Source organism: Pyxicephalus adspersus, chromosome 9 (genome assembly GCF_032062135.1).
Source record: "Pyxicephalus adspersus chromosome 9, UCB_Pads_2.0, whole genome shotgun sequence".
NCBI classification, from domain to species: Eukaryota; Metazoa; Chordata; class Amphibia; order Anura; family Pyxicephalidae; genus Pyxicephalus; species Pyxicephalus adspersus.
This window is the reverse complement of record NC_092866.1, coordinates 59,789,231-59,809,462: the sequence shown is the minus strand read 5'-3', so window position 1 is coordinate 59,809,462 and position 20,232 is coordinate 59,789,231. Positions and strand designations below refer to the sequence as shown.

At 40.6% G+C, this 20,232-nt stretch overlaps 1 protein-coding gene across 1 annotated transcript in view; it reads right to left on the bottom strand.

The window, feature by feature from the left end:
* LOC140337763 (receptor-type tyrosine-protein phosphatase eta-like) overlaps positions 1-20,232 on the bottom strand; it is a 75,548-nt gene that overhangs the window by 34,290 nt on the left and 21,026 nt on the right. Inside the window, exons 2-9 of the mRNA XM_072421564.1 lie at positions 13,979-13,997; positions 12,698-12,928; positions 4,048-4,323; positions 1,859-1,875; positions 1,387-1,561; positions 931-1,185; positions 360-629; positions 8-157 (exon numbers count right to left, since the gene is read on the bottom strand). Coding sequence (XP_072277665.1) covers positions 8-157; positions 360-629; positions 931-1,185; positions 1,387-1,561; positions 1,859-1,875; positions 4,048-4,323; positions 12,698-12,928; positions 13,979-13,997 — 1,393 coding nt within the window. The remainder of the gene's footprint in view (positions 1-7; positions 158-359; positions 630-930; positions 1,186-1,386; positions 1,562-1,858; positions 1,876-4,047; positions 4,324-12,697; positions 12,929-13,978; positions 13,998-20,232) is intronic.

Genomic DNA, 20,232 nt, shown 5'->3' with positions numbered 1-20,232 from the left:
TCATTACTCACTGTTGTATTCTTTATCATTGCAGATGTGAAATTTGTCTGCACCCTGTAGCTATAAGAACTCTGAAATTCATCTGGTTTGCTCCAATTGAAGGACACAGAAGTTGTTGTCACAAATATGACTTGTGGCTGCTTTACAAACAATGGCTCTGGAACGTAGAAAACATAAATGTGTGTTTAACATGAGATTCAGAACTGAAATGTGACATGTCAGACATATTAATGCAAATGGATCTGAGATAATGAAAAATATAAATGTCTTGTTCTATAGATTTTATTTGTGCTGCATTTGTAGTCCACTACCTAAAATGACATCAGCGATGAATATCCGCACAGATGGTAAGAACTTACTTGTGAAGATGGATCCACTAACAGGCGTACTCTGATACCCCTGGACTCCGACTCTCACCACACTGATGGTGTAATTAGTTCCCGATTTCAGGCTCTGAAGGGTGATATTTGAAGTATTATTTGACACAGTGATGGGGCAAGAAGCATTCCAATAATATGTGATATTATAGGACTTTGCCACCCCGGCCATATTTACTGCTTCTCCCCATGATAATGTGATGGTGTTTGTCCCAATTGTAATAAAAGTAATGTTTCCTGGTGGAGATGGATCTGAAAAGAGAAAATGGAAAATACACTTAAGAGAGGCAATGGCCACAATCATGGTGGGGACAGAAAGCAGGATAAGACAGTTCACTGCAATTAGAATGAGGCAGAACAATTTATTAAAGATAGAACAGACTAGCAAAATATTTGTTACACTTCTAGAGAGTTCATTTTATCTTTCCTGTTTAATAATGTCTTACAGAAATCTTCAAAAACTTTATGAATTCTGTTTAAACCCTGACTGAACCAAATAGTAAGCATTGTGATCATGTATGGATGACATAGATAATTCATATATTATACTCACATGTGGCCTCCGTCACTGATGGGGCTGTGTTGGTGCAGTTTCCACTGACTGTCTGTACAGTGACAGTATAATTCCTTCCTGGTAGTAAGTCAGAGAAAGTGATTTGTGTTGAAGTAGTCTGCAATGTCCTATTTACATCTCCTGTTATAGTGACGGTATAATTAGAGACTTTTCCTGTTGGTGCCGTCCATTTTACCACCAGAGAATTCACTGACATGGAGTTGTTCACCGTGATACCGACCGCTTGTCCAGGAACTGGAAACAAAAATTGCACAATGTGCCATAATGTTTATGTGCCTAATATTCATTCAGTTTGTTGTAAGTAGATGACTGATATATTTTTCAAGATTTTTGTATGAACCATTTGCTAATATAAAACAATCAAGGAAAATTGATTATACAATCCAATACAGTCAAGTTTAGGAGTGAAGAAATCAGGACTACAGCTGTACTCACCTGTGCAGGTAGTAAGCAACACCGGGTCAGATTCAGTGACATTGTCAGCGGCTCTTGTATATATCAGGAATGTATATGTCTCTCCTGGTGTCAGATCCGTTATATTGACCGATTCATTACTCACTTTTGTATTCTTTATCATTGCAGATGTGAAATTTGTCTGCACCCTGTAGCTCTAAGAACTCTGATATTCATCTGGTTTGCTCCATTTGAAGGACACAGAAGTTGTTGTCACAAATATGACTTGTGGCTGCTTTACAAACAATGGCTCTGGAATGTAGAAAACATAAATGTGTGTTTAACATGAGATACAGAACTGAAATGTGACAAGTCAGACATATTAATGCCAATGGATCTGAGATAATGAAAAATATAAACGTCTTGTTCTATAGATTTTATTTGTGCCGCATTTGTGGTCCACTACCTAAAATGACATCAGCGATGAATATCCGCACAGATGGTAAGAACTTACTTGTGAACATGTATCCACTAACAACATGCAACAACGTATTAGCGATTTGGAAGATGATTTATTGTCTATGCGTACACAACAGCAGCAGATGAGTGATCAGTACTTGCAGAAGAAAGTTATAGATATGGAAAATAGAGCATGCCGCAATAATTTGTGCATCATTGGTGTTCCTGAGTCATAAAAGCCTTCTGAATTGGAGAAGCTTTGTTCCATCACCCTTCCCAAATTCTTGGGGCCTAAAGCACCCATGAAGATAGAGAGGGCCCATAGATTGGGACCCCCCCCCAGTGTAATAAACCATTCCTTCGCCCTATAATAGTGCAATATCACCACTTCACAGATAAGATGTCTTTATTAAAGGTATATCGGGGACATGACCATTTTTGCATTGATGACACTAGAATCTTGATATTCTCTGATTATTCCATTGAGACCACCAAGCAGCGACAAGCCTTCTCTCCCCTGTGCAAACAACTTATTGAGAAAGGATTTCGCTTTGCCTTAATGTACCCTGCAGTACTCAAAGTATCCCCCCCTGACAAGAAACCACAACTCTTTAAAGACCCCTTGGAGGCGGCCGACTTCATCAAATCTATGCCTGCTAATAATCCGTCTTCACCGGTCAGATATCTTTTGTCTAGAAATGATTCTGTGCACTCTTCCAGATCTTCCTCCCCGCGTTCTTAAACGCCCACAATATCTGTTATCAATACAAGCTGCTACCTTCTTCTGCTCCTATTTTGAGAGCCTGACCTTTCATTCACAACATAGCATTTACAAGACTCTTTTTTTTTTTGTTTGTTTTCTACCCACTGGATGGAGCCGGTGATCCAATTATACTACATCACTGCATAGATGAGAGCTGGTTTCTTTCCTCGTTTTCCCCCATTTTTTGTCCCCCTATTTTTGTATGCTATGCTTGAAGAGAGCAGGGGGAGAAGATTTCGTGGTTTTAACATCATTTCCTATTGTATCCCACATTGGGGAAGAAGGAAATCGATTACTTGTGATATGTTTTGGAACTTTTAGTTTGTTTTTGTTTGTGTTATTTTGGAATTCACAACATCATTTTTCTGTACCAGATGCTTTACTACCACTGGGTTTCATCAATCCAAGTTTTATATTGACCTTACAACTAAATGCAATTGCCTTTACCATGCTGCCGCTCGGCTGGGACGACAGTGTGGCATTGTTTTTGTGCCTACAACATGCACTTGAAGGTCTTTTTTTATGTATGCCTCCTTAAGATTAATACCTGGAATGTCAAGGGCCTTCGGTCTCCTGCTAAACGCACAAAAGTTTTGAGGCACTTCAAGAGGATACAAACAGATATTGCCATCATACACATATTAAGAAAGAAACACATATTACCTCTTCTCTGTACCACTTAATGCTGAAAAACTGGGTGGGTGAAATCTGGGGAGCCCCGGTGGCAGGGCGACGTGCTGGAGTTCTCATCCTGCTGCATAAAGAATTAGAGTATACCATAACTGCAAAGTCATGTGACGCCATAGATCGCTCACTCTCCAATTCCCTGCTCACTCCCTTACCATAATGGCGGTCTAGGGTCCAAACTCGGACAATGCTGTTTTCTATAATAATTTGGTACCCTTCAATCACTTCCACACACCTCTCTTGTGGTGGCAGGAGATTTTAATGCCGTGTTGACTACTATCGAAGATAGGCATCCACCACCTTGCAACCAAGGAGTTTCTTCCAATAACGACAAGGCATACCAATGTTTTATGTTAGCAGCAGGATTAACTGATTCCTAGAGGCACCTTCACCCACTGCAGCGTGAATTTAAACATGTGTCAGCAGTTCATTCCACAATGTGGAGGATAGATGCCATCTTGATGATTTACTGGGTAAAATTGATATCACTGAAATCCATCCGTTGGTAATATCTGATTATGCACCTGTTTCCACAGTTCTCACTGATGGCCTTTTTACATAAGACAGCCTTTGTGTGGAGATTTACCTCCTTTCTAGCCAAAGATGAATCTTTCCAACAAAATCTGGTATATTGGGGGCAGGGTTATAGGTTTCATAATGTTCAACACAAGTCTAACCGTACACTATTCTGGGTACAATGCTTTAACTGTGAAAGTATCACTTGGTGTTCATTAGCTGTTCTGGTGTCCTGTTTTTATAAATAGGATCAACATTCCCTTTAAGAGCAAACTCACCTGTGCAGGTAGTCAGTGACACCGGGTCAGATTCAGTGACGTTATCAGCAGCTCTTGTGAATACCAGGAATGTATATGTCTCTCCGGCTTCTAGACTACCTATTGTAGCAGATTCACTGGTCATTGTTATATTACTTATCATTGTAGATGGTGATGTGAGATTTGTCTGTACTCTATAGCTGTAAGAACTCTGATATTCATCTGGTTTGATCCAACGTAATGACACAGAAGATGTAGTCACATTATTGGCTTGTGGTTGCATCACAGACAGTGGCTCTAAAATGTAGAAAACAGACAGGAGTGTTAACATGTCATTCTGAACAAACAAATGACTTGATTAGCACGTTAGTCCCAATGATTCTGAGATAATTAAAAATGTAAACGTCTTGCTCTTTAACAACAGTGGCTCTAGGACAAAAATAATAATAATAATAAATATCATTACAAATGCACTACAGAGTAATTCTATACATCAGAAGGAGGTTATCATATTAAATGCTCAGTTTATGTAAATATGTTTATGCATTTATCTGGCATTATTTTAGGGTTTGTTTAGATTGTGACCTTTATGCACACAATTAGGGTGTTTTAAACTTGGCTCTGCCCCCTACCAAGTACACTGACAGGTCAGCGTGCTCGATTCCTATTGGTTTGTCTGGCCTCTATTAACGGGCTGCATCACAGCAACTGTATAATCTATATAGACTTCAGAGGCATTCGCTGAACACTAGCAAGTGAATCAAGGCATATTCACCTACAACACTTTATGACCAAAAGTTTGTGCTTATCCAAATTTGTAAATGTTTTCACCAAAGGGAGCATTTAATACAACCATGCACTTTTAATTTTGTGGTAACAGTTTGGTGAAGGCCCTTTTCTGTTTTAGAATGACTGTACAAATAAGTCCACAGAGGCTTAAGTTTCACAGGGAATGGCTCTAGAACTTAGAAAACATATATGTGTGTTTAACATGAGAGACAGATTACATGTATGTCATGAACTTGTTGTACATGTGCTTTGTAGGGACTTTACAGGTATTATTATTATTATTATTAATAAACAGGATTTATATAGTGACAACATATTACGCATCGCTGTACATAAAAAGGGGTTGCAAATGACAGATAGATACAGACAGTGACACAGGAGGAGGAGAGGACCCTGCCCTAAAGAGCTTTCAATCTAGGAATTAGGGAAGTAACAAACAATAGGAGAGATTAGGTATTAGGTTGATGAAAAATAATTAAACAGTGCAGCAATAGGAAGTGAGCAAGAACAGTGCTATAAATAGAGGGTTCCAAACAAACTCCAACTTTAATTTTTGAGTTAAACGTACCATGGACAGTCGCTCCTTGACTATTGTTTACCTTGCCAACCACTCTCTGAGGGGGATGCACCACCCCTAAAAACCACAAATTAATAGGAACACTACTTGTAGCACCTCTAGTTGATATACACACTAGGCAACTTTCCTATTGGCTGTGGGTTATAAAGAGCAGTACTACTCCTTAGATCAGGGGTCCTCAAACTACGGCCCGCGGGACGAATACGGCCCGCTGAGGTTCTCCATCCGGCCCTCCATCAAAAATTTGCACCTTCAATACACACAGTGAAAATTCAAATTTATCTGTGCATTTTCCATGCAAAGGAATAATCTCAAGCAATTTTAAAGCCAAAGTAAACGCCACTTTTTTTTTTTTTTTAATGATCGGCAAGTGTGCTGTGCATATAGTATTGTTCTTTCGTGTTTTTTTTTTACAATAAATACGTTTTGTGCAGTGTGCATAAGAATCTTCTGGTTTTTTTCAAACTATAGTACGGCCCCCCGACAGTCTGAGGGACCGTGAACCGGCCCCCTGTTTAAAAAGTTTGAGGACCCCTGCCTTAGATCCACCAGCCAATTAGAATGCTGCCTGCTATATACTTACGCAATGGGTTCCCATCAAAGCCTGTTTATGATTTGCTTCAATGGGTTCACAATTATTGGGTTGGGAGGACTGAGGATGAGCTCCTCAATTCCTTTTATTAGTTTAGTTGCCCTTCTCTCACTCTTTTCAATTCCACAATATCCTTTTTGTGAACTTGTGCCCAGATCTGGACTGTATATTCCAGATGTGGTCTGACCAATGCTTTGTACAGGCACAGGATTATGTCTCCATCTCTGCAGTCTATTCTTTTTTTTATTACAAGATAATAATTTGCTGAATTTTGATATTGCAGCTTGGCATTCAATGCTAATAATAAGTCTATGATCTACCAGAACCCCCAGGTCCTTTTCTATTTCCCCCACATGTATTCCCCCTAGGCTGCATAAAGTCTGCATGTTGTTAGCACCAAGTACATAACTTTCCACTAATATTAAATGAAACATAGCCTCCTGGGATACGTACGTCACAAATCCTAGTTGGTTTGGGAAGCTCCTTCTGCGCAAGCCTGAGATCGGGTATGCGCAAAAGGGACTTTTCTGTAATTGAAAAAAGAAAGATGGCAATCTCACGCATACGTAGTGAGATCAGCACCTTTTTTTTTCTACAAATACAGCAGCATGTGTTACCTGATCTTGCACCTGCACAATGCGAGATCAGGTGACATAGGCAGAAGAAGAAGGGAGAAAATGGCTGCACCCGGTGCTTCCTCCATTACATGACAACGCAGGACTGTATGGAAAACAGTTTCAGGGGGATACACAGATCTGTACAAGTATAGGTAAGTGTCATTATTTTTATTTTCACATTGCTTACACTTTAACTGCTAGGACAAAAGCCAGCAGGGTTGTCCATAGGGTTGTGAAGTAGTAAAGGCACTAATTCACAAGCAGCCATGTGAACAAGCTCTTTAAAATACTGACATAAGACTTCCAGTTCCGGCGCCTGATGTAGCGGTGGTGTGCAGAGCGGCTCCGGCTTCATCCATCCTCCGTGCCCTTCTAACTTCATCCCGCGTCCCCGCTGTTCTGTGTGGAGAGAGAGTGGACAGCAGAGGACGGATGGAATGCTTCATCTCAGGCTCACAGTCCTCCAGAAGATCCGAGCAGAAGCAGGCAGGGAAGAAGACTACACAGGCCAAGATGGCCGACGCCATGCAGGACCATGCAGATGAGTCTCGCAGTCCAGGTGGGACAGAGTCCTGTGTGCATTCTTGTACTGCATTAGATTATACCAAGCTGGCCATGGAGATCTCTCAACATCTTAAGCCTACTCTAATACAGGATAATAAAGAGGCAAATACAACAGCATTTAAAGCCTATAACAGAAATTGTCAGTAAACATGGAGAAGAGCTGCAAAGTATGCAACAACGTATTAGCGATTTGGAAGATGATTTATTGTCTACGCATACACAACAGCAGCAGATGAGTGATCAGTACTTGCAGAAAAAAGTTATAGATATGGAAAATAGAGCATGCCGCAATAATTTGTGCATCATTGGTGTTCCTGAGTCATATAAGCCTTCTGAATTGGAGAAGCTTTGTTCCATCACCCTTCCTAAATCCTTGGGGCTTAAAGCACCCATGAAGATAGAGAGGGCCCATAGATTGGGACCCCCCCCCCCCCAGTTTAATAAACCATTCCCTCGTCCTATAATAGTGCAATATCACCACTTCACAGATAAGATGTCTTTATTAATATAGGTATATCGGGGACATGACCATTTTTGCATTGATGACACTAGAATCTTGATATTCTCTGATTATTCCATGGAGACCACCAAGCAGCGACAAGCCTTCCCTCCCCTGTGCAAACAACTTATTGAGAAAGGATTTCGCTTTGCCTAATGTACCCTACAGTACTCAAAGTATTCCCCCCTGACACGAAACTACAACTCTTTAAAGACCCCTTGGAGGTGGCCGACTTCATCAAATCTATGCCTGCTAATAATCCGTCTTTACCGGTCAGATATCCTTTGTCTAGAAATGATTCTGTGCACTCTTCCAGATCTTCCTCCCCACGTTCTTAAATGCCCACAATATCTGTTATCAATACAAGCTGCTACCTTCTTCTGCTCCTATTTTGTACAAGAGCCTGACCTTTCATTCACAACATAGCATTTACAAGACTCTTCTTTTTTTTTGTTTGTTCTCTACCCACTGGATGGAGCCGGTGATCCATTATACTACAACACTGCATAAATGAGAGCTGGTTTGATTTCCTCTTGTTTTCCCACATTTTTTGTCCCCCTATTTTTCTATGCTATGCTTGAAGAAACCAGGAGAGCAGGGGGATAAGATTTCACCGATTTAACATCATTTCCTATTGTATCCCACATTGGGGAAGAAGGAAATCGATTACCTGTGATATGTTTTTGAACTTTTAGTTTGTTTTTGTGTTATTTTGGAATTCACAACCCCATTTTTCTGCACCAGATGTTTTACTACCACTGGGTCTCATCAATCCAAGGTTTATATTGACCTTACAACTGAATGCAATTGCCTTTACCATGCTGCCGCTCGGCTGGGACGACAGTGTGTCATTATTTTTGTGCCTACAACATGCACTTAAAGGTCTTTTTTTATGTATGCCTCCTTAAGATTAATACCTGGAATGTCAAGGGCCTTCGGTCTCCTGCTAAACGCACAAAAGTTTTGAGGCACTTAAAGAGGATACAAACAGATATTGCCATCATACAAGAAACACATATTACCTCTTCTCTGTACCACTTAATGCGGAAAAACTGGGTGGGTGAAATCTGGGGAGCCCCAGCGGCAGGGCGACGTGCTGGAGTTCTCATCCTGCTGCATAAAGAAGTCATGTGACGCCATAGATGGCAAATGGGCATCGCTCACCCTCCAATTCCCTGCTCACTCCCTTACCATAATGGCGGACTAGGGTCCAAACTTGGACAATGCTGTTTTCTATAATAATTTGGTACCCTCCAATCACTTCCACACACCTCTCTTGTGGTGGCAGGAGATGTTAATGCCGTTTTGACTACTATCGAAGATAGGCATCCACCACCTCGCAACCACTGGAGCGTGAATTTACACGTGTCAGCAGTTCATTCCACAATGTCGAGGATAGACGCCATCTTGATGATTTACTGGGTAAAACCGATATCACTGAAATCCATCTGTTGGTAATATCTGATCATGCACCTGTTTCCACAGTTCTCACTGATGGCTTTTTACATAAGACAGCCTTTGTGTGAAGGTTTACCTCCTTTCTAGACAAAGATGAATCTTTCCAACAAAATCTGGTATATTGGGGGCAGGGTTATAGGTTTCATAATGTTCAACACAAGTCTAACCGTACACTATTCTGGGACAAAGCAAAAGCTGTACTAAGAGGCAACATTATGGCTTATGTTACGTCCAAAAAGAAACAGACGTTGGCAAGATACCATGAGGCCTGCTCTCAAGCACGTCATGCCTACCTGGCCTTCAAGTCATCTCTTTCTGTTTCTGATAAGGAGCATTGGTTGGTAGCGAAAAGCTTGTGATTTCTTGACCAATATGATACCATGATAAGGTCCTATCGCTCTGCTGAATTTTTTAGATATGGAAATAAGTCTGGTAGACTGCTGGCCAATTCAGCAAAGGGATTCCGGGACGCGGCCACGCATCACGGCTTTTAAGGATCCCCAAGGGGTTGTGCATAAAACACCTGGGGGTATTGCCTCAGTATTTGCATCCTATTACACACAATTATATTCTACCCAAGGGAGCAATGTGGCCCAAGGCCAAGCTTTTCTTGATTAAAGCTTCCAAAGTTATCTGCAGAGGATTTGTGTTTTCTTAACTCGCCTATTACAGAGGGGGAAACTCTGTCGACCAATAAGCACTCATCTAACTTGAAAACGCCAGGTCCTGATGGCTTGCCCGCCGAATTCTATAAAATCTTTGCCGACAGGGTCTCTATTCCTCTTACCACATTCTATAACAGCATGTTCTCCCAGTCTACGTATCTAGACTCAGGAAAACTAGCTTTTATAAAAGTACTTCCAAAAAAAAACCAAAAAGATCCCTTGGATCCAGGATAATACCGTCCAATCTCATTATTGAACAAAGATGTTAACTGCTCTCTAAGATCCTGACGGATCGCCTAGCTTAGTTTCTCCCACAATTAGTTAGCCCTGCACAAGCCAGTTTCATTATAGGTAAATCTACTACCTATAATATACGGAAACTACTAGTAGTTCTTGAACACGCCTGTTTGTCTGGTCTTACTCCTGCGTCGGCTGCCATTATGGCACTTGACGCAGAAAAAGCCTTTGATAGTGTTAAGTGGTCTTGGTTAAATTTTGTTCTGGACAAGTTTGGATTTGGTGGGTATATAGCAAAAGTTTTCCAATCTATGTTTTCTAATCCTACTGCTCAGATTCAGGTGGCCAAGTCCAATTTCCGTTTTTTCCCTTGGGGAGGGGGATTGGTCAGGGTTGCCCCTTTTCCCCATTATTATTTAATTTGGCTTTAGAGCCTCTGGCCAGGTCATTTGTTGATTGTAAAATGTATGAAGGTATAGAAATAAAAGGTGGTCGTATAAGTCTTGTTTTCGGATGTTTTCGGATGATGTTCTGCTGTTTCTTAATCACCCGACTAGAGATCTTCCCTCTATCATTCACCAGATCTCTTATTTTGGCTCCTTCTCAGGATTTCAAATTAATTACAACAAAAGTGAGATCCTCTGTTTACATACAACCCTGCCCCCAACCCTTTTTAACTACTATAAATAACCTGGGTATTAAAATTGCAAACTCCTGTTTAACGTACTTGGGGATTCATGTTTCCCGTAATGTCCCGGATATGTTTAGACTGAACTATACCCCCTTTATGTTTAAAATCCTAGCTGAGCTCGCTCAATGGAAATCTCTCACACTGTCACTAATGGGTCGCTGCCACCTTGTTAAAATGATTAATTTCGCCAGATTGCTCTACCAGTTACAAACCTTACCATTTCTTCTGTGTCACACTGATTTTAAAAAACTTTTAGCTTTAGCCTTTATTTCTTTTATATGGCAGGGCAAGACTTCTGGTATTGCCAGATCTAAATTAGTCTGTTCTAAAGATAATTTGGGAGTTAATTTCCCGGATTTATGTAAATACAATTTAGCGTGTTTTATGAGACATGTCAAGGATTGGTGGCACGGTACATCTCAATCTCGTAAAATTAGAGACTCATTTGGTTCAATCATTATCACTACTGGGGTCTTTTGAATAGTCCTTTCTCATCTGTGCCACCCAATTTACATAAAAATCTTTTGCTGAGGGATACTTTATTAGCATGTAGAGAAATAAAAAAGCTGTTTCATTGTTGTGTGGGTCCAACTGTTAACACTCCCCTGCATACCATGCCCTGTTTTCCCCAGGGTCGAGCCTATAAGGCTTTTGAACTATGGAAATGTAGAGGCATAGCGGTCCTTGTCCATCTTTTGGATGAATCTCAAACTCTTCTGCCCTTTGAGATATTGAGAATCGAAATATGCTCTGCCTGTGCATCACTTCCTCCCTTATTTACAAATTAAATGTACCTTTTTTGGATCTCAGGCCAGGCAATTAATTTTAGTACTACCAGGCCGGATCCAACAACTTTTGGGTGAGTCTGCACCGAGACATTCCATATCTCATAATTACTCTCTACTAAGAGACATTCCTACTGATGCAGCTTCTGTGCTTCCATTTGAGCACCGTTGGGCGACTTTTCTTGATCTTCCACATTTAGAGACACTTGAGTTACTAGAATCCTCTTGGTCATGTATCCGCAAAGATATAATTAGTGAACAGTGGCGGGAGATTCAATTCAAATTATTACACAGAGCATATTATGCTTTCAACATACCTTCCAACCCCCGCAGTCTGACACCTAGGTTGACAGCATGCCCCAAGTGTAACTTTGTTTTGGCTCCTCTTGAACATTTATTGTGGGACTGCCCTGTTATATCCAGATTCTGGTCTAAAGTTTTTGCCTTCTCCTGTTTAGTAACTGGACACAATAGACAAATCTCTCCGCAATTGGCCTTATTTCATGGTAATGTGGGAGAGGACCCCCTGGCTGCTATCCTTACACAACCATCAGTGACCAAATTTGAACACCTTTGTTATCTAGAAGCCAAAAAATGTATCCTCAAGATGTGGCTTGAGTCTAAACCTCCAGGTCTTTCTCAGATGATACAATATCTTCAAGCTAAAATGACGGTAGATAAAATTGAAGCTACTCAACATCGAGAGAAACACTCACAAAGATTCTTTGGTACATGTATGCCTTATTTACAGCACACTCTTTCCCCAGCCCAGCTCCGAGACATTATAGAACTTTTTAGACACACCACTTGGTATGACCTTAGGACCTTGGGTAATGTCTGAATCCTTAAACACAGTTCCTCTACTCTAATTCCATTATGTATGAGTCAATATTTTATTGTAAAGTGTCTATTCCTGCTTAACTTTTTGTTTTTCTGTTAAGGGGTTAGGTTTTTCTGTTTAATACTTTGTTTGGTTTTGTTGGTTATTGTTAAAGATGTCTACTATTGGTGGGGCGGCGGTAGTTGACAGTTTTTGGCCTGTTATGCTCTGTATTATTTTGTACATTTTCGAACTGTCATATCTCATTGCAATGTTTATTATTGGTTGTTATAACTACCTGCTGCTAAAAAAGACATAATAAAAAAAATGATATTTACGTAAAGCTTATTTAGAAGAGTCTAATCCCCAGAACTTACTGGTTGTAATGTTGTAGCAGCAGCTGTTGGTGTCATTTCCATAGTGGATGATGTATTGTGTTCCGGACACGAAGCTCATCAGTGATGTGTTATTGTAGCTGTTGTCAGAAGCCACCAACGCTGTCCCATTGATGAATGTTATATTCTGCAGGAAAAACTCAACGGCCAGTCCTGACACACTTATCTGATTGCTGGAGGATTGGACTGCGATTGTATTACACTCTCCTAAAACTGAAAAACAAGAAAACTGTTTATTAATCCTCCAATATACCGTGCAAGGACTAGTTCTATCAATTATCGGGGGATTGGTTGTTTACTAGATATGAGATCTTTAGAAATAACTAGTAGCATTAAAGGTGGATACAGCAAAGATTGTTTGCCGTGTCAGAGGATTTTAGCCAGGCCAGGTGAGAATTCTAAAAAGCTTGGTCTCCAGAAAAAATACTCAAGAACCATGCTTTTTGGTTTTGCCTGAAGCAAACACTTTGTCATTCAAGCCACTTCCTTTGAGCCCAAGCTGTCATGGACAGCTTTCCAAGGGTCCATTTTTCCAAGTGTATGTTTTCATGCCAGCCTGGCTCATTGTACCACCACCCAAAGCAGTGCTTATGAAAGAAGTGCAGACCGCCCACCATTGGCAGGAATCGGAAGGTCCATGGTGTTACATGGCCAGCCAGAAGCCTTGCCAATTGCCTGCCCATGTCTAATTATCCTTCCGTCTCTTTTTATAGAGCTTTAGGTTTCAAATAAGCTGACAAACCAAAAAATGGCAAATGTTTCAGGTGAGATATACAAACTTTAAAGACACAAACCTGCAATTAAAGCATAGTAAAGCCCAGGATCGAAAACCTAAGTACTGATAAAAAGTCCATTGACAAACTACACATTTCACTGGATACTGGGCTTCATCATATTTTACTCTTTTTTTTTTTTTAATCAGGTTTCATCCAGGCCTGGCACTCCTTTCAAACTACAAATCTGATATGATTTGATCAAATTGGACAAAGGCCTTGTTCACGTGAGATACTCTTGGGGCTCTATTTATAAAACAGAGAATCAGACATTTCCTTAAACCTTCCTCCTTTAAAAGTATGTATCTGTTTTTTAAAAAAAGCATTATAGAACTATAAAACTTGTGTGTAAACATTTATAGATATGGTAAAATGCAACACTTTTTTCTACCACTAAGAGTCACAACATCACAATAAAAAAAAGACAACACTGCAACAGCAAGAAAATAAAAATAATATTAATTTTAATAATAATAATCGTCATCCTTACCATCACAAGTTGCTTCAACCTGAAAAGAAAGAAAAAGTATAAATAGTATTTTAACCATATTAATTTATATACTGTATATTTAAAATAAAACTCACAGTTACATGTTTATGGAATTTAGGAAGTAGTCAGACTGCTTTTAAATGACATCATAATTGATAGAACCATCATCAGCTGGATTATATATGCTTTTTTGGGGGGTTGTGATTTCATCTTCATCCCTTGCTGAGATAGCAGAGGCTTAACACTCCTAAATAGCCATGTGCAGAACAACTTTTTGGAGTTGATTTACTAGAATCAGTACATTTTCATTTAGAAGAGAATTTAAATGTTCACCGAGCAAATAAAATGAAGCTGTGTTCACATTAACCAACCTATCATTTGCCAGCAAAAATCCAGATTTTTCTTCCCCCCAACAAAATTTTTGTTCCTAAATTCCTATCCTATTTAGTGTACCAACCCCCTCCATCCCCAAACACACACACTGCTAAAATGCTTGCACTAGTTCTGTGAGGGAATGTTAATATACTTACCTATCTCAGGGCTTGTATATCATCATTGTAATTATTATTACAGAGTATTTATATAGTACCAGCATATTACACAGCGCTGTACAAAGTCCATAGTCATGTCACTAGCTGTCCCCCAAAGGTTCTCATAATCTAATGTCATTACCATAGTCTAAGGCAAGGGTTCTTAACCGGGGGTATACCCCTTGGGGATATGGGAACCAAATGCTGGGGGTATGGGACTCGATCTCTGGGTACTGGTATTTATTTTATTTATTGTATTAACATATAAGTAGTAAGTCAATGGAACGCAATAGAATCTTGGAGAACATTCGACATTTCCTGCAAATGCTTGTATTTAATTATACACATGAGTATTTACTACAACTTTAGTTTTAAATTTAAAAAGTTTTTATTTTATTTTTTTTCATTTTTAAATTTTGCTTTTTGTAAATAAACAATGATAAATTTATCAATGCTTATTATTTTGTTTCATGTTTTCTTGCTAGTTATCCATATCTAAAGCATAGTAAATTCAAGCTGTTGACATATTTGGAAGTAATACTGGCAGCTAATATAATCAATGGTGATGAATATTTCGGCAGTCAGGTAAAGGGGGTATGGAACCATACTGGACAATCCATTGGGGATCTGGAGTCATCAAAACATTAAGAACCCCTGGACAATATTTTTTGGGGGAAAGCCAGTTAACCTAACTGCATGTTTTTGAAATCCATCAAAATATTGGGGAAAGTGTAAATAAGCACCCATGTAATGTGCAGTACTCGGCATTCCCTCGCGAATCTTGTGAGCAGGATTTTATTCTCACCAGTTGCACTACAGAAGCTGGGGAAGAACAGTTCACTTTTTTGATCCCCTGCAGTTGTTTTTATTGCACATTTTACATGCGTTGCATTAAAAATAAATGGGCCACAATGAACCTAAAGCAATGCCGTGCACAGATCTTTTCTCATTTCTGCATTGCTGGTGCATTATAACACACGGGCTCTGCACTAAGTTGTGGTAATGCGTTAATGTTTCCATGTTCATAATAAATGTAAACACAACACACTGCACTGTTGCTGCACATTTGGTATTAATTCACAAAAGTAGTCTCATGAGGTATGTGAGGCCACATTTTGTGGCCGTTTTGCAGGATCTTCTTCTTTTTTTACCTGGGGAATTATATAAATGACCTGGATATGATTGGGGTAATGATACAAATGCAGCATTACAGATCTTCATTTGATATCCCGGTTTTGGGTGTAATGGAAGGAATCGGTGGGACAAACAATCCATCCCTTTCCCTGGAAGTGAGTATTTCAGACATGGATAGATATGGAGGCAGAGGACAGGTATGGGTTAGGTGACAGACCAAGGGGAAAGGCCCGAGTGGTGAGAGGCGTGAGGAGAGAGGCCTGGGGGGAAAGACCTAAGGAGAGAGACCTGAGGAAAGAGGCCTGAGAAGGGAAATGTGAGTGGTGAGGCCTAAGGAGAGAGGCCTGAAGAGAAAAGCCTGAGGGGAGAGGCCTGGGGAGAAAGGCCTAAGGGGAGAGGCGTGAGGAGAGAGACCTGAGGGGAGAGGCGTGAGGAGAGAGACATGAGGGGAGAGGCATGAGGAGAAAGGCCTGAGGGGAGGCCGGAGGGGAGAGGCCTGAGGAGAGAGGCCTGAGAAGAGAGGCCTAAGGGAGAGGCAAGAGGAGAGAGACCTAAGGGGAGAGGCGTGAGGAGAAAGGCTTGAGGGGAGGCCGGAGGGGAGAGGCCTGAGGAGAGAGGCCTAAGGGAGAGGCATGAGGAGAGAGGCCTAAGGGGAGAGGCGTGAGGAGTAAGGTCTGAGGGGAGGCCTGAGGAGAGAGGCCTAAGGGGAGAGGCCTGAGGAGAAAGGCCTGAGGGGAGGCCAGAGGGGAGAGGCCTGAGGAGAAAGGCCTGAGGGGAGGCCTAAGGGGAGAGGCCTGAGGAATGAGGCCTGAGGGGAGGCCTGAAGAGAGAGGGCTGAGGGGAGTGACTTGGGTGAACAGAAACCCCTGAAGAGAAAGGCCTGAGGGGAGGCCAGAGGGGGGAGGCCTGAGGAGAGAGGCCTAAGGGGAGAGGCCTGAGGAGAAAGGCGTAAGGGGAGGCCTGAGGGGAGAGGTCTGAAGGGTGAGGTCTGAAGGGTAAGGCCTGAGGGGAGTGGCCTGAGGAATGAGGCCTGAGGACAAAAGCCTAAGGGGAGGCCTGAGGAGAGAGACCTAAGGGGAGGCCTAAACAGAAACCCTGACTACAAACCCTGATTTTGGTTCTATTTTTGTAAACTTTTGTCAGTTTGAACTTTGTTTTTGTTTTTTGCCTGTAGTTTTCTGTATGCTAAAGGAAAATACTTTACGTTTAAAGCAGAACTAAACCCTATTTATACTAACTGGTCCTCTTTCTTTACTTCCTTATTTACATCTTCGCTCCTTTTGATTGGCCAGGATAGCATAAAGCTAGCATGTGTCCAGTATCCTGGCAACCAATGACAAGCAGAATGTACAGTACCAGGGCCTACCCTAATCACTTGTCTCCATGTCAACCTGACAACCTAGGAGCCCAATTTGCAGATAGAGACAGAGTGCTGTGACAATATACCAAGAATTACCTAACAAGATTATTTTATACTGAATTAGTCCTTCTCTAATACATATTTCTGCAATTTTTAAGTGTGTATGCTGGCATGCCACTGCCACCACCATAATGCATGCAGGGTGCTATAACATGAATTGCAATAACGCATGCAGCAATTTAAAGGTGTACAAACCAAACCAAAACCAAAGCAAATAAATAAAGTTGATTGCTAGAATTTCCATACACATATCATGGCAGCCTGAATAAGCCCTGGTCCCTGAATACAACAGGCAGCCCAAATGCAGATTGAGGGGCAGATAACGGCGATGTGTCACATGGGGACAATTACTATGATTATTTATTTTCCTGTTCTTTCACTTCCCTCCTTTATTCCACATCCTGCCACTTTCCCTTCCAATCTCTTATCAGCATCTTGAGTCATTTTCTTTTCTTCTCAGGATACGCCGCTGCTCAGAGGTGACTAAACGGCCAGTTAGATTTTTTTATTAGGTTGTTTTCTGGCCATTATTTTGAGCACTGGCCAAGCTGCAGTCAAAATTGACAAATGCGATTTATCCTAATTGTTATTGCACTCAGCCACATTCATCAATGGCACTTCCCTTTTACAGTGCAAATCAGAAGGGTGACAACATTTTCCCTGGAATGGTGGGAACACCCAGCTGAACACCCCGGGGGGTAAGGGGGTCACCAACCTATATAAAACGTAATATTAAGATTTTACTAGAGCCCGACATAGATCCCTACAGGACTCACCCTCATCTCCATAACATTACAGGGACTGTCCATGGGATTAATTTACACCCTGCACAATGACTACGAATGAGGAAGGTGATAAAGGGAAAACAGAATGCAGAATATGCAGAAAATTGTCAAATGTCAAATGAAATATTAACAAAAAGAATGTGAAACTTCAGGTAGAGCCGGGCTGGGAATTCTTTATATTGTTTTGCTTGTTATCTTTAAAGCAATTATTTCACGATTCTTCCTGGTACGGAAACCATAAAAATAAATTCTTGTCAGGGGATGTGAGCAATCGTCATATGTGTACATAGAGACTGGTGTTGTCACTGGCCCAGAGAGAAGAATTGGAGCAATAATAGAAGAGAATAAAAGAAAGAGGGAGGGAGAGAGAGAGAGAGGAGCAAGAGATAGAAATGGATACATAGGAAGAGAGAGAAAGTGAGAAAAAAGGGTGAGAGAAAGAAAAGCAGAGGAAGAGAGAGGGGAGAGAGAGAAGGAAAAAAGAGACACTGAGAAAGGGAGAAAAAGAAGAGAAACAGAGAAAGAAAAAGAGAGATAAATATAGATGAATGACAGAGAGATAAAGATAGAGAGAGAATAAGAGAAAAAAAGAGAAAAGAAATAAAGAAAGGGAAGAAATAAAGAGAGAGAGAGAGAGAAAATGGAGAGAAAAAGAGAGGGGAGCAAGGGAGAGAATAAAGGAAGATACAAATATATATATATATATATTATAAATATAGATAATAGTCAGAAAGATAGAGAGAATAAGAGAAAAAGAGAGAGAGAAGAGACGGAGAGACAGGAAGTGAGAAAACGGGAGAGAGATGTAGAGAGATAAAAAGACAGAAAGAGAGAATGAGATTAAAAATAGGAAAAGAGAGAAAGAGAAATAAAAGGGAGCAAAAAGTGAAAAAAGGGTAGGAAAAAGAGGAAGAGAAGGAGATAGATTAAAAGAAAGGAGAGAGTGAGAGAAAGAGGGACAGAAAGAATGAATATTCCCTCAAAGCTCTTTTGAGACTCATGAGAGGAAATACTTCTTCCTGCTTGCAGCAGACTAATAACTTGATCTCAGTTTAGGTAAAGTCACTAGGTTGAAGCTCAGGGTGGTCTTTTTTTATGCTATTGCTGGATATTATAATACGCCTGGATTTCATTGGTACAGAGTTCTGAACTTTTTAACATATCCTAGTTTGCACAAATCACTTTATTGATCTGTCATTAGGGGAGTTAGTAATGCCTGGGTTCATGCAGACAGGTGCCCTTGCCTAGGGATTAACCTGCTTTACCTGCAATCCAATACATAAAGCATGTTGCAGCTAAAGAAATACAGCAAAGCACAATGGTCAAATGCAGCCCCTAAACTGCCATGTGTACCGCTTAGTTAAGTCATTGGGTTTTTTTGATAACTTGCTTTTGATGTGCGATAAATAGATGAGCCCTTATCATCACTGTTCCCATTTCAGGTTTCTAATATAGGAGCATCTCATTGACTGCAGAAATGTCAGGCAGGATATGGTTGTTTTCAATGGGCAGCACACATATATACACTTTACCATAAAACCTCCTATGATACGGTAATTTATATGTCCATATGGCTTAGTTAAGGTAATGGACTGGCTTTGTTTCTTACCTATAGCTATCCTAAACATCTCCAAATCCCACACAGAAAGGAAGCAAATATTACACAAACAGCACACAAATCTGTTGGCTGAGGTCCATTGTGATACCTTGACCATTTAGGAAACTTCCAGAAACAATGCTACACCATTCTAGGTACATTCAATGTAAAAAGAAATCCATAAAACAAAAGAAATAAATGTGACTGCAGTACAATGAGTGAACACTGTCACCCCAACACAGGAAGTGTGTTCCCCCCAGAACCATCAGGTCCTGATGGAATCCTGACTAATACGGCCACTACATCTAAGAACTGATATGCCACCATACATGAGATATTTATTTTTGGGTTTAGACATACTGAGCCCACTTTTTGACATATTTTTAGATGTGTCTGATTTTTCTTTCCTTGGCACTTTGCCTTTCACATGATGTTAAACAAGTCCGCATGTTTCCCCTTCAGGACAAACATGACTCCGGAGTCTTAGGAATGAGGCCTAACCTCTTCCCTACAAAAATGAAGCTTTTTACACTCAGCTGCGCCCCGCAGCCAGTTTATCTATGCTCAGCAATCTTAGCAGAACAACACACGGGAAGAAGAGGAAGAAAATGCAGATAAAATCACTGATTATTGCAAAAATTCAGCAGAAGAAATGCAGCAAACTCTGTACTGTACATTACACTCTGTATACACATTACATTTTTCCCCGAGCAATCACATTTTATTAAAGAGAACCTGTACTAAAAAAATAACACTGCCATGCTAAATTGCTGCTTCAATACATCCTG